The 14,516-nt window shown below is 58.4% G+C and overlaps 1 protein-coding gene across 4 annotated transcripts; it reads right to left on the reverse strand.

Annotated features, from left to right (window-relative positions):
* Nucleotides 1-1,514: 1,514 nt before the first annotated feature.
* PTMA (prothymosin alpha) lies at nucleotides 1,515-10,400 on the reverse strand. 4 transcript variants are annotated; one of them, XM_058031379.1, is made up of 5 exons: nucleotides 10,254-10,400; nucleotides 6,179-6,250; nucleotides 5,408-5,504; nucleotides 2,843-2,916; nucleotides 1,515-2,388 (listed from the first exon to the last, which is right to left on the reverse strand). In XM_058031379.1, exons 1-5 carry the CDS (start codon nucleotides 10,296-10,298, stop codon nucleotides 2,341-2,343), a joined length of 336 nt encoding a protein of 111 aa, XP_057887362.1. In that variant the 5' UTR covers nucleotides 10,299-10,400; the 3' UTR covers nucleotides 1,515-2,340. The 4 variants fall into 4 exon arrangements, with proteins under 4 accessions (XP_057887362.1, XP_057887363.1, XP_057887364.1 ...); XM_058031380.1 differs by having other exon boundaries at nucleotides 5,408-5,501; nucleotides 10,254-10,399; XM_058031381.1 differs by having other exon boundaries at nucleotides 5,414-5,504; nucleotides 10,254-10,399.
* Nucleotides 10,401-14,516: the final 4,116 nt, after the last annotated feature.

Here is a 14,516-nt window from a genome sequence, read left to right on the forward strand (position 1 = left end):
AGCTCTTCTCTACGCAGCTGCAGAAGCTTATTTGAATAATTTGCCTTGCAAATCTACAAGTACCAGCTTGAGTCTTGCACCGAGAGCACTCATCCCCTCACGATGCAGGAGCCACGCATGGGGCAGCCGTGGTGAGGACCCGAGGATGTGGACGCGACTCCCAGCACTGCACACCAAAGCCCCACCCAGCAGCACGGTGGCACTGAGCAGCACCGTTTGCCACTCCCAGAATGTCCCATCCCATGGGAGGACTGGAATACCAAACCTAGTGCTGCCTCCAGCCCTGCCACAGCTCCCCTCACCCCGCAGGGCTGGAAGGGGCCTGTGCCTGGAGGCAGTAAATCTGATAAGCAATCAGGCAGCACCACCATTCACTGGATAATTAAGGTGTAAGTGCAGAGGAAATGACCTGGCTGCTCCTGGGCATCAGGAGAGGCTGTGACCCTTGCAGCCAGTGCATTAAATGCACACTGGTTCCTCTTCTTAAAAAAAAAAATAAAAAAGAAACTAAAAGATGAATCATGCCCCAGCATCTGAACACTGACTGCTGGGCTTGCAGCGTGAGAGGAGGAAACGAGACCATCTGGTGAGGCTCTGGCACAGCCTGGATCAGCAGGGAAAGGGGACTCCCTGGAGCCAGGGCGAGGGTTTGGGAGCAGATACAGAGCAGGTTCTTGCAAACGAACTCCACACACCTGGCAGAGCAGGCTGAGCTTTTCCAAGCTCCAACACCCTGGAGGAGGGAGGAAAAATGAGTTGGAGGAAGGTTAGGAGCAAAGCAGCAGAGGCTAAGGCTAAGTTAAGGCCATTTTGGTATGTTAGAGCACAGACAACCCTGACCTATCTACCCCGAGTCCCACTACCAAAACCTTGAACTTGGCACCCCAGAAATTGCTGGGTGACCAGTGCAGGCTGGAGCATCTCCCAGGACCAGCTCTATCTGAATCCAATCCCTGCTGACACTGACTCCTGCCCCACTGCCAGCAATACTCAAGCCCCAAGGGAGGGAAGGCATTTTCGTGGCCTGAGCTCTCCCCACCCCACAACCAGGGGTCCATCACCTGCAGCAGACACTGCAAGGAAGCATTTTGGGGATGGGTTTCTCATCCCCACTACACAAGGCAAACAATCCCCAACAAATTTGGCTGCAGACAGAATTGCTGAGCAAACCATACCCAGGCCCCCACACTCCCTGTCCATGTTTCCCAATCTAACCCATCCCTACCTCTTGCCAAGGGCAGCCAGAGCATGCAGGATCATGCAGAGGCCATGCTGGGGACACCGGTGCAGCTCTCCACAGGAATACAGCCATGGAAAGACCCTGCCTCCCCTACCACCACAGCCACAGGGGGACAGCACAGCCCCCAGACCTCCCCATCAACACTCTGCAGCCCTCTCTCTCTTCCCAGCCCACATCCAAAGCAAAGAAAGAAAGGAGATAAAGAAGGGAAGAAAGAAATAAAAAACTAAAACAAATAAAAACTAAAACAAAAAGCAGCAGTTGGGAGGCAGCCTTGTTAGGACAACTCAGCAAAATAAAATTCCGGTTTATTGTTGGACAACATTGTTTCACACATACATCAAACAGGCCAAAAAAAAAGAAAAAATAAAAATAAACAGCAACTTCATAGACAGAAAAAAAAAAAGAAAACCTTTTTATCTTTGGCCTTGCCACCTCATACAAACCACGATCTATGGTACAGCTAAAGTACATACACAAAAAAAGTTACTGGAATGCTCAGAATAAGATTGTAATTTCTTTTTTTTTTTGCATTTTTGTCTTTTTTAATTTTTTTTTTACAAGGTTTTGCTTTATTCTCCTTTGAGATAATGGTTTGGGCCTGGTCACACCACAAGTAAAGTCAGAGATAGGTAACAAGAGAGATATACACTTCAAAGCCCCCCTTTTGGTCAATCCGAGATCACTTAAAAATGGCGGACCTCCTAACAATATGTACAAAAATATAAAATGTAAATAAAAAATACAAACAAATTCTCCTTTAAAGTACTTTTAAGAAAGAAAGCAGGGCCTTGAAGTTTTGGTGCTCGGGGGGGAGAGGGTTTGTGGGGAAGGGGGGTTTTCTCTCCCCGCTAACGGGCGAATCATTTCCATGTTCGTTGAGTGGCAGCGCCGCGCCGGGGGGCGGGGACGGGGTTCACTCTACTTGGTGAGGATGACCACGGCGGAGGGGGGAGGAAGGGCTGTGTGAGGGAAAGGGGGCTGCAACGGGGGTCCCCAGGGGAGACCCAAGGGTGAAGAGGACGCGCTGGCCTTTTTTGTTGGTTTGTTTTCCTCCTTATTTAAAAAAAAAAAAAAAAAAAAAAAAAAAAAATTGCTGCCTAGTCATCTTCATCGGTTTTCTGCTTCTTGGGATCGACGTCGTCATCCTAGGGGGAAAGCAAAGCTGTCAGGAGAGGGGATGGGGACTGGGGCTGCTGGTGGCAGGCAGGAGTCACCCCCAGGCAGGGAGTGAGGCTGGGGAGTTTGGGGTCCCTCTCCTGCCTCAGGGACAAGGTCTGAGCACCACAGGTGTTTCCCTCCCTCAGGCAAAATCCTCTCTTCTCAGGGAGCCCCTGAGTTCTCCCACCCAGGCCTGCCATGAGCATTCCAGGTCTCCCCAGCCCAGGGCCAGGGCTCGGCTGGGCAGGAACAGACACCCCCCTAACCAGGCCAGTGTATAAACAGAACTGGGCTGTGTCCCTGGAGAGACATGGGGAGCACACAGGCAAAGCATTCCAGCCCCAGAGTTAAGCCCAGCCCCTCTAGCCCCACTGACACTCTCCCCCATCACAAGCCCTCTGGGGACATGTGTGGCTCTAAGGGGCTGCCTTCTCTTCCCACCTCATCATCCTCAGCTGCCCGTTTGCCTGTGGCTCCCTCAGCTTCGTCATCGTCATCACCATCCTCTTCCTCACCTGCATGGAGTACAAAGGGAGGAAATGTGAGACCCTCTGGGAGAGCTCCAGTACCACCTCAAATACCTCCCCTCTGGGTTTAGTCCTGGCACACCCCCACACTGTGATGGCATGTCCCCATCTACCCAGGTGGCACAGACTCTGCTCAGGAGAAGAGGTGACAGAGGACACTGTGGCTTTCTGGTAGGTCAGGTCATTTGGGGGATGCCCAAAGGGAAAGTAAGGATTGGCAGCCTCAAGTTTGATTCACACTGCATTTGTAACACAGACAGTGAGATGGCAAAACCACCGCCTACCATAAGTGCCGAAATCACGGCAAAATGGGGAAAAAAAGAGCAGGGAAAAAACTCTTTCTAGTGGCTGCTCTGCCTAACCACTCCAGATTACTTCTGCTTCCCTTCGCAGCTATTAGTCCATCTTTAATGAGTTAAGAGAGCCAGAACGCATTAGTTCTGAGTCAGAACACTTTCTAATTATCAGAACAGCAAACAAATGCTTCCAACTTATCTTACAGCCAGCCAGGAGGATGAGCAGCGAGCTCTGGGCTTTGACCCACTTTGAGCTCAAATAGGCCAGTGGATCAGAACAACGGAGTCAATCACCTTTGGCCAGTTTTGGGGGCTCAGGGGCAAGCCCAGAGGCAGAACAGCTTCTCAGCTGCTGAGACAAGTCTCTTGTGTAACAGGAGACCCTACTATAACTTAGAGAGTTAAGGCCAGTAAGCTGGCTTTAAACCACCGCCATGAGCCACACGTATGGCCAGCCTGGACAGCCGTGGGGATTAAGGTCAGCCCATCCTCCCCTCTCCTCTCCTGACGTGTGCCCAGCTGCGGTGTGGCCCATGCAGCAGGAAGGGCCAAGATTAGCTCCCAGCGATGGATCAACACCCCAGCAGCCATCACATGCACTGGGCTGGCCGGCAGGTCAGGTGACAGTGCCAAGCTGATTGGGAGCATTTTTAGTTCTTTGAGCTGCTTTAAGCAAAGCAAATAATGAGATGGGATGGAGAGATGCGAGAGGAAAATATACCCTCAAGCTCTCCTCTGCTGTCAAACCCCAGGAGTCTGGCTGCAAGTCTTGGCTAAAAAAGCTGATGCAAGCTGGACTTGCTGCCTTTAAATCTCTCTCCTGCAGTGCTCAGGTGCAGCTCTCAGGCAGGGATCGCCCAAGGGCAGCAAGCATGGACAGAGCCCGTGCCAGCAGTCAGAGCCTGTGCCGGATCCCCGCGAGGCACCGGGTGCCAAATCGTGCCTGCGCTCGGTGAGCTGGGAAAGCAGGGCTGGCACTGCGGGACCAAAGCTCCCCGGGTTTGTCACAGCAGTATCCAAGCAACACTTCCACCCCACACACGCGCCTGCAGCACACGCATCCTCCTCCCTGCTCCTGCCCGAGAGAACGGAGAGCCAAGTGTGCCCCATCTCACCCACCCTAAAGTAATGCTGGGGTTAAATGGGCTCAGGACAGCACACAGCTGTGCTGCATCTGTCCTCAGGGGTTAAAGCCACAAGGTAAAGAGGATCATAATTCCCAGTTGTTCCTAGTGAGCCAATTCCTACTGAAGGGCACAGCAGGCTGCTCAGACGAGTGCTACCCCAAAGGAGGTGGCTTTCCCAGCTCACACTTTCAGAATGAGCACTGGTTTAATGGTCATTAAATTTTCAGCCCTGTCCCTATCCCCCAAAACAAGCCAGCAGGTTAGTAGGTCAGCACGTAAACCAAAAATTCACAGGGGATTAACCTAGTAACAGATAATCAGGGGCCCTGAGTTCATCTCAGCATAACAAGAAAGGTTTTCTCCCAGCCTTAACAAGTGATAAAAATAAACAATGTTATTCATCCAAGCAGATCTTGGGAAAAAAATAATAGCAGGGAGGGTGAGAAGTGATTCGGCAAGTGACTGCTGCCAGAACCCATTTCTAGGCTGGGTCAGGTCAGGAAGACACAGGACACTGCAGCCACAGAAAATTCAAAGCAAGGCTATCTACTCCAGATGGAGGATCAGGTAAGAGCCACAGGTTCCTCTGCTCATTTCCACATGGCATCCAGCCTGGGAAAGAGGGCTGCTCCATGAACAAGCAGGGTGACACGCCCTCTGTGCCTGGGCCAAGGCAAGGCCACCCAGGGCTGTCCCTGTCCCAGTGGCCAGTGCTGGTGTGTGCAGCAGTGACTGCGCTCCCAGGAGTCAAGGGCAGACTTTACTACTCGCACGGAAGGCTAATGCGCTTACTGAGCGCCGCGGTAAGGTGCCGTCTGGCCCGAGGGAGGGAGGAAGGAATCTGCCCTCAACCTGCTGGAAGGGATTCAAGGCTGACTTCACTCCCAGCAGCGGCGGCTCAGGCAAGCAAGGAAGGAGCGAGCCTGGCTGGCGGGAGCGCTCTGCCCACAGCCACGAGGGGGAGATGCTGCTCTCTGCTCGCCTTCGCCTGCCGGGAGCCTGCTGTCCAGAGCAGGACACCGCCGTGGGATGGGGCTGGGGAACAAACAAAGTTACCATCACCCTCTTCCTCCTCGTCCTCTTCTTCACCGCCTTCCTCCTCCTCTTCGTCTACTTCGTTGTCGGCCTCCTGCTCTCCGTTTTCTTCGTTCTCCTTGGCAAGACAAAACATCACTTAAAAAAAATGCACCGGGAAAGGGAGAAGGTGGAAGTGACATTCAGCACAATGGGTGTTCCCACCTTTCCTGCCGACAGCAAAGCACCAGCCCACCCGAGCCCTGGGCGCACATCCCACCCTCTGTCTGCCTCCACACAACCCAGACTGCCCAGGCACAAAGGATCAAGCCCAACTTGGGCCTGGCTGCAGCTTTGAGACAAAGCCTGTAATGGCTCTCATGACACATTGAAATGTGGCACAGTGATTTCCCCCCAGCACCTCAAAAGAGGAAACCAACCAGTTTACTTGTACATGATGTATTTCCCAGTTGAACTGGTTGTAACATTGTAAATCCTAGTGGGTTTTAAGATTTTTTTCCTCTTTATCCTTGCCTAGGGAAGGGTTGGTACTGGACAGCCTCACACAGCTGTCAGGGAGGGAATCCAAGCCCAGCCCTTCTCTTCTGCACACACATGAACAGCCCACAGGCTGGGAGTGTCCACATAACGTGAAGCACCAAAGGCTGAAGGGCTTTGCAGGGCTCAGGGCTGCCGTTTACAGGGATCCCCTCTCAACAGTGCTAGGGACAAACTTGGAGCAAAAGCAAGAAGAGAAGAAAAAAGCCATTAGTGTACAGACTGCCTCTCCCAGCAGATTGCAGCCATACTCACAGCATTGCCGTTGGCTGGTGCATCTCTGCCATTTTCCGTTTCTTCAACAACTTCCTTCTTCTCTTTTAGATCCTGGAAGGAGCAGAAAAGCAGAGAAGTCACTCCGATTCCAGGTGTCTGGGTCAGAGAAGCTGCAGATCAGGTGTGAAAAACACAGTCTGAGAGCGAGAGCAGGCGCTGGTTTCTCTTCATACAGATTTGTTCTGTGATTTGGTCGCCACGTTCTGGCTCCTCCTTGGGAACGGGAAAACATGGGGGCGAATCTCAATCCAAGTCAGCCTTGCCAGAGCAGCCCTCTAAAAAAGAGACTGCTCTGTTTCACCTCTGAGCTCCCAAACAGACAGAGCTGGCTGCCTGCATATATGCTCAACAGCAGCAGAGCTGGCCGATTGCCCATCTTAGCACAGTCCACGCAAGCTCCTGCAATGCCACGGAGAGCCGGCAGCCCTGTCCAGAGGATGGGCACCCACGGCTGCTCAGAGCCTCCCCAGCAGGAACAGATCCCTGGCACTCATCAGCAGAGGCTGTGCTCCCTGCCCTGCCTAGCGAAAATCATACGGCAAACATTACACGCCTGGTCTTTCTCACAGCAGCAGAGAGGAGGCTCCAGCATCCAGCTCACAGCCTGAAGTGTAACAGGATGGGGTGGGGGAAGAAGTCTATTTTTACACTGCTCCAAGAGCCGTGCCTGGCTAGTTTGGTTCAAGCCTCCACCGCGAGCAGAGCGGGAGCTTGTGTGTTTTTGCTATTGATCACTGTCAAAATGTCATGCCAAGTCGCTCAGCAAACAGGCTGAAAGGATCCAACTTTATGTTCCCGCATTAAGAACACTTGGATTTAACACTGGCATCTCTGCTTGCATCCTCCTCCCCTTCTGTTCCTCCATCAGCTGGAGCGAGATCCTTCAGCACAGTGAGCGCTACCCCAGCCAAGGAAAGCAGGGAGGCCCTTCCCCAGGGATAGCAGCACAGCCACAGCGGCTTCAGCAGCGACCACGAGGTGTTTAAAAGTTGCTGGAAGCTCCTGCTCCACTGCGGTGGCTTCTCCCCCTCCTGCCTGGCGGTGCCACGGCACTGTCACCTCCGGCAGGGAGCCACTGCCTCGCGGGAACACAGAGGGAAGAGCACGGCCCTGGCCCTGCTAGGGCGACCACTGCTCCCTTCTGGGAGGGTTCTACCGCCCTGCAGACTGCGCTGGGGAGGCAGCACAGGCATTTTAGACCACCAGGTTACTTAAATAGATGCCATTTCCAGAGGCACCCACAGACTGCCAGTGCACGGAGGAAAGATTTTTCCTGGAAGAAAGCTTTAGGGGGGACATCACCTGTTGATTGAACCTCACCTAAACAAACCAACCCAGGAGTCTGGAGTAAATCATACATGCAAGATCCCTCCTCCTTTCACTGCTTACACACAAATCCCAGGCCACCTCCTCCACACTGCCCAGTTCCACTACAGTTTTACACTGTCAGTGGCTTCCACTGCCCTGTTCCCTGGAGACTGATCACAACCATTTGGCCTCTTATGCATCACTGGGCTACAGCTGCTGCATCACACCAGGCACATGGGCACGAGGGCAACAAAGCAGTACCCAAGTTAAACACAGAACAAGTCAAGCAGTCAGAATTTCCACCTCTCAATGTGCCCAACAGCTCCTTTTAAAACAAGTTGTTCACAAACTGCAAGCAATTCTCCCAGTGAAGGAACAACTCATTCTTGGGCATTTCAGCTGGACAGACTACAGCCCTGACCTTTCCTGCATCACTGAAAATGCTCTCAGTTTAACCACCATCACGATGCCAGGTCATGAAATTTGTGCTAGCAACAGGGTTGCAGAGAGCATCAGATTCTCCCTCTTCCCTTCCCAGTCCAACACAAACAGATATGTGCAGGAGCGTCCAGACCAAGGGCCGGTGCAGGCAGCAGGGCTGCTCCGGCGCCAAGACTGAGACACAGCCTCTAATTATAGGTGTGTCAGGGCTGTTTGTCTATGGAATGAATAGCAGCGGTGCAGAGCCACATACCAGCGGCCCGGAAAGCTCTACCTTGTCCCCGGCCCTGCCCTGGGCAGGATCCCTGTGGGAAGCGGGGGACATCAGGGCCGCAGCCCGCGCCTCCCGCCGCCAGGGGGCTCCCCCGCGCCGCCACGCGCGCGGCCGCCATTCAAACCGCGCGCCACTCTCCGCGTCCCGCTGATTGGCCGGCGGCCAGCGCGGCGCCCCGCGGGCTGCCGGGAGCTGTAGTCCCGGCGGGGGCGGCGCGGCGGACTCCGGCTCTCAGGCCCGCACGTGGTGGGCGCCCCGCGGCACCGGCCGGGGGCGGCGCCGAGGCGGGGCGGGAACCCCCTCCCCCTCCATCCCCGCCTCCCGGGAGCGTTCCGGACGGCGAGGCGGGACGAGAGCGAGCGGCCCCGGTGCCTCCGCGCTCCTCTGAGGTGTGGGGGGGTCACCTTGCCGCCGTGCGCGCCTCCCCCCGCCCTGCAGCGAGGACCCTTGTCCGCTCCCAGGAGAGTGAGCCAGAGACGAGGCCCCTTCCCGCACGCGGTAAAAAGGGCAGGGGAAGGTTAACGGCAAACTTGGCCCCGTTCCCCCGGGGAAGGATGGGGATCGACCCGCCTCGCCGCTTCCCGGCAGCGGGAGAGCCGGAGGCGGCGGGGACCAAGCCGCGGCCCCGGAACGGAGGCTGGGCAGGCGGGATGGGGGCATGGCTGCGGGAGCGGGAAACAGAAGTGAAATCGAAATCTGCCAGAAACGGCGTTTTGTTGGTTGTTTTTTTATAAACCCTCCTCCCGGTCGGATTTTTTTTTTTCCCCTCCAGTCGCGCTTCCCCCGGGAGCGGCGCGACCCCGGGCCAGCCGGGGCGCAGGGTGAGGAGGTTACCGGGCACGTCCCCCGCCACCTTCCCACGCACTGGCCCGGCTCGGTCCCCTCGCAACTTTTCCGGCCGTGGCCCCGGGCTCAACGGGGCGCACCGCGGCCGCTCGGGGAGCGCAGTCCCCCCGGGGGACGCTCCGCCGCGGCTCGCAGACAAAGGCGTGCGCCGGGAGCCGCAGCGGGGACTCCCGGGAGAGCCTCTCCCGGCTGGTACTGGCGCTCCCCAGCCGCTTCCCATCGCCTCCAGCAGCGTCTCGCAAACTTATCCTGGTTGCGAGGAGCTCGGGCCAGGGCCGGCACCCTCAGCCCCGCCGCCCTAGCGCATCGGGGCATCTCCTTCTGTGGAGGTGCCCCCATCGGGGTAACTCCAAAAATAACAAAAGCCCCCCCGGGACAACGCCGGATCACCCCCTACTCCCCCTCACCTCCGAAATAGTAACTCCCAATACGGGGCACTACCTAAACCGCAAATCCCCCCCCCCCCCGTCCTTCCGGGGGGTAACGCCAAAAAAACAACTGTCCCCCCCCTACACTCCAGGGGTAACACCGCCACAGCAGACGCCCCTCCCGCATCAACCGGGCGCAACTCCGAAATAGCAACCACCCGCCCACCCCGCTTTTCGGCAGCAACTCCACAACAGACACTGCCCCCCCCACCCGTGCATGTTCCGGAGCGCTTCCCTCCACATCCCCCCGCAGGGACGGGGCCGAGCGGAACACAAGTTTGACGGGGCTGTCAAGCTCCCGCACCGCGGATTGAATGAGCGAGCGCTGCCGGGTGCCGAGGCACCGCCGTGCGTGTACCCCCCCCCGGCTCCTCGAGCCCCTCCGCAGCGGGATGACCAGCTACTGTCCCAAGGAAAGGCGGGAGGGCGCGGGACGTGGAGCGGCGGGGCTCGGCAGCACCGGCAAAGGCGGCGAGCACGTTTCCCGCACACTGTAGACAAAGGAACGGCGCTGGCAGCCCCGCACGGCGAGCGCGGCGGCACCGGCTCCGCACCGCGCCGCCAACTTCAACGCGAAGGACGGAGGGGGAAGGGGGAGAAACGAGGGGGCGGGACGGGCAGGGGGGGGGGAAAATATTCCGATGAAAAAAACACAAAAAGGAAAAAAAAAGCCAGAAATCGCACGGAAAAAAAAATTAAATGAGGGGGAGGGGGGGGGAAAGCCGTGGAGCAGAGCGCGAGGCGGCGGGTCCCTCACCTTGGCGGAGATTTCAGCGCTGGTGTCCACGGCCGCGTCGGACATGGCGGGGGCGTGCGGGGCTGTGTCGCGCGGGGCTGCGGCGGCGCGGGCGGGCGGGCAGAACAATGCCAAGATGGCTTTGCGCGAGCCAGTGGGAACTCACGCGGCGCCGTCGGCCCTCTTATAGAGCCGGGGGGCGGCGCGCGCGCTGCCCCGCGCCGCGCCCCATTGGCCGCGCGCGCCGCGGCCGCCGGGCGCCCATTGGCCGCGGTGCAAACAATGGGGCACGGCCGCTTAAAGGAGCCGGCGAGCGCCGCCACTGCGGCGATGAGTTGTGCTCGGTCTCAGCGCGGCGGGCGCAGAGGGGAGCAGAGCCACGCCCCCCCCCGCGCTACCTCCGCCCCCGCCGCCTCCGCCCCGCCCCTCCCGCCGTGTGAGGCGGCGGGCGGGAGTGAGGGGGGGGGGGAAGCTCCCGCCGCGCCTGCGGAGGGGCGGAGGGGAAATAATAAGAGTTAAAAATAAGAATAATAAGAGTAATGCGGGAGAGCCGGCGCTGCCCTCCCCCAGCCGCGCTCCTACGGGGCCGGCGGTGGTCCCGGGGCAGGCCCGTCCCTTCGGTACCCCGCTAGCCCCCCTCGTTCCCTGTGTTTTCGGCGCCCCGCGGAAACTTTGGCCACAACAACCGCGGCCGCCCCTGGGGGGAGCGGGGAGGGGCGGCCCGCCCAGCCTGCCGCGCAGAAATGCGGGATTCCCACCCGTTTGCTTATTCTACAGTAAAAAAACGTACCCAAGCTGTTGCTACTCCCCCCCCCCCCCCCAACCTTCTGCGAGTTCACGGTTTAAAGCGCACCAGGAGCTTCCCTACGCTCCCCATCCGCAGCTCCCCGTTATATACGGCCGTGCCCCTCGCGCCGCGCCCGCGGGCACCGCGACCGCATCGGTCCCCCCTTACACCGCGGGGTAACAGGGCACCGACGCAACGAGCGAGGGGGCTCAGCCACACTCAAGATGGCGCCGAGAGCCCTTCGTGGGGCAACCACACGGTGTTACCATCCCCTGGGAGCCGCTCCGCCGCCCACGACGGCCCCGGGGGTGAGACAGAGCCGCGCGTAAATGGTCCCCGGTGTGGAAAGCGCGAATCAAGGGGTGAAGGAGTGGGAAAAACGCCCCTCCATATGGAGCATAGCGGGGCTGCCACACTCAACATGGCCGCCAGACCGAGGCAGAACTTGTCCTCGGAGGGCGGGATATAGGCATCGAACGGTGTGGATTGGTCAGCAGCGCCAGGCGAACGCTGTACTGACGCTTTGCGGCTTCCTATTAGCTGAGCTGCCTGTCTGTCTACGGCCAAGTGGTTTTGAAAACCCGGAGGCGGCTCGGGGCGGAGCTGTGGAGCGGAGTTGACGCCGGCCGGCTGGGGGCCCGGAGTAGGGGCTCCCGCGGGCGGTGGCCGCTGATCCTGGCTACTAGGGGCCGCGCTGACTCGGGGTTCTTCTCTCTACGGCTTCAGGAGAGCTGTGGAGAAGCCATGGTAGTCCCCACACCGCCTGGCACCAGGCGTCGCGGCACGAGGCGTCATGGCGCCGGGGTCCGCTGCCCCATCCCCACACGCGCCCGGCGGCTGGACACAGACACGGGGCCCCGTTTCCAGGACAAAATGTCCCTCCCACTCAGCGCGGTAGCACCGCAAACAGGCTGGTGTGTGCCTGGGCGCACCATGCAGCCCTTTTCTCCTCAGCCTCTACGGCCTGCCCCTCGTGGGAGCAGCACTGAGGAGATGGTGGCGTGGGGACCGGGATCAGGGCCGCGGGGCGGGAGCGGGAAGCACCGGCTCGGCCGAGCCCTCACGGCGGCCGCTGACCCTCGGAGTGTCCTCGTACCGGGGCCAGCCACCCCCTGCCCTGGCCGTCCCCCGGCACAGGGGCTGTGACCCCACCAGCAACTCTCACGTTGGATCACGGGCGCTGTCGACACAGCAGTGCCCCGCTCACGAAGGTCGGGCGCTGCTGGCGTTTTGTCAGCAGGGACCTTTTGGGACGATGGATTTCTCGCGTTGGGACCTTTTGGGGATGATGGATTCTTCACGTCGGATGTCCCGCTCTGACCTGGCGGCAGGACTGGGCGTGAGCAGGGCGAGAGCTTCTCCATGCACTCAGGGGAAGGAGAGGGCTGTGGAAACCGGGATTTCTGGTTGCTTCTGGCTACGCCTCTCGCTTGGAGTGTTCGAGACAAGGGCAGCTGCTATTCCCGGAGACAGGACTCAGTGGGTTTGGGGCAGGTTGCTCGCAGTGCTGGAGGCTGGAGCGCCCTCTGCCACAGCCCAGCCGGGAGCTGCCGGCGAGTCTCGAAATGTGTCCGAAAGAGGAAAGAAAAAAAAAAAGCCCACCCAAGCTCAGATCCCTCAAAAAATCACTTTTGCTATAACTTGTCTTTCATGCGTGCCTTCTGCTCAAACTAGGGATGTTCCTTCGGCCTTGGGGTTCCCACGTTTCAGGAAGAGTTAAAAAAAGAAAATGAGATGTGGGATATTTCAGGAAGAAAATTCGGAATTTAGGAATCCTCAAGGGATGGTCACACCAGGATCTCACAGAGGACAGGGGGCGGGGGGGTGGTGGTGGGAGGGCTGGAGATAAAAAAAACCACCCAAGCCTGCAGTGGAAGCAAAACTGCCTTAAACCACTCCGCGTCGGAAATCCATGTATAGCCCTTGGTGCCGTCCCTCTGTGCAGCGGGATAACCGGCTGGCGAGTGCCTGTGAGCGTAAGGCAGGGAGAAGCAGGCTCAGCTCGGCGCTTTATGCCTCAGCAGTCCAAAAAGAAACAACAGGAACTGTAGCCTGTAAAAGGCAGCTGCTGCTTTACCTCTTCTCCACCCCTCCGGACTGCCGGAGGAGCGGCTCCTCAGGGAGCAGAGACAGGAGGAGGAGGAGGGTGGAAAGGGACTTTGCAAAAGTGCCCGAGCATCGGGGACAGAAGTTTCCAGGGCTGAGCTCTCTGCCTGGGACCTCGCTCCGTCTGCGGCAGGCGATTGCTCTGGCAAAGGAGCCGAGGTGCCGGAGGAGGAGGTAGGACTTTTCCCTCCTCACCGGCCGTTTCCCTAGCTCAGCAAGTAGCAGCCTCTCTAATCCCCGGCGAAGATCATGCTGCTCGGGCGATTATTTCATCGCGGCAAGCTGCTCCTCGGAGGAAATTCTCATTACGCTCTTCGGAGAGGCAAGGGAGGGGCGACTGTCACTCAGCTGCTCTGGAAAAAACAGAGGGATGAGCCTGCAGCATCCCCGGGCTCCGGCGCACGAGACGTGGTAGTGTTTCTAGGTCAGGCTGGTGATGCGGGACGTGAAGCCGGCAGAGATGACATCCTGGCTGTGTCACCTTCTGTTCCTCGATGGGCAGGGGCTGCACACGGGGGCCAGGTTTTCTCTGGAACAGCAGTGCTGGGGGGTGGGGAGGAGTGGGGGTGTGAAGGGCGATGGGGAGGTGGGAAGGAGCTTCATGTGCACTCACAGGAGGGAGGGGAGGTGTGTAGAGAACTGGAATCAGCTCATGGTTCCAAAAAGTGTCTTTGAGAGACCGTGGGGTCAAGGCTGAGACCTGGCTGCTGGAGCCAGAGACTGTTCGAGAGCACCGGCTGCCCCAGCCCAGGGAAGGGCTGATGAGGCCGCCCTGCTCCCCGTGTCCCGGGCTGCTGCTCCTCTGTCCATCCCCAGGAACCACGTAAACAGGCAGGAGCAGGGCCCTGTGGCACACTTTAATTAAGGGATGGAGACACTGACTTTGCCTTTCCCCAGAGGATTGCAAAAGGCCCAGGCGGGCCCCACACTGCAGCTCACGGCCATCCCTGCTCCAACACGCGCTCTGCCCCCCACGTTACAACACAGGGCTCTGACTCACCCCTGCTCCCAGCCCGCTGCTTCCAGGCCTGTAGACATCGCAGGGATCCCTCAGATGGATGTAGGGAGTCGGTCTCCTCTGCACTCCACTGGATGGAGCTGGATGTGGGAGGCAGGACATGGCACAGTCCTTGGGCCTCTGCATAGAGCCCCAGAGTGAGGACAGTGTTCTGGAGGAGCCATCCCCTGTTACTGGAGGGTGTGGGAAAGGGAGTGTGACCTCTCCAGATCCTCTGACCCCAGCAGGCAGTGACACCATGGTCCCTTGATGCTCACTGGCTTCTCTGTGGCTCTGGGAAGCCACTGCCCTATTTGGCTGAGATGTGGGGCCAAAGCAGTCCCTTTTCTGCTGCACATGGGTGCTGTCAGGAGCCAGGGCCAGGTGGAGTGGG

Source organism: Melospiza georgiana, chromosome 10 (genome assembly GCF_028018845.1).
Source record: "Melospiza georgiana isolate bMelGeo1 chromosome 10, bMelGeo1.pri, whole genome shotgun sequence".
Classification (NCBI taxonomy): Eukaryota; Metazoa; Chordata; class Aves; order Passeriformes; family Passerellidae; genus Melospiza; species Melospiza georgiana.

Excerpts from the sequence above, each read along its gene's own strand:
- PTMA (XM_058031379.1), bottom strand. The coding sequence starts at position 10,298 with ATGTCCGACGCGGCCGTGGACACCAGCGCTGAAATCTCCGCCAAG. Across the intron at positions 6,251-10,253 it reads GCGCTGAAATCTCCGCCAAG|GATCTAAAAGAGAAGAAGGA; the intron begins GTGAGGGACCCG and ends TGCTCCTTCCAG. Across the intron at positions 2,917-5,407 it reads CGAGGAGGAAGAGGGTGATG|GTGAGGAAGAGGATGGTGAT; the intron begins GTAACTTTGTTT and ends TACTCCATGCAG.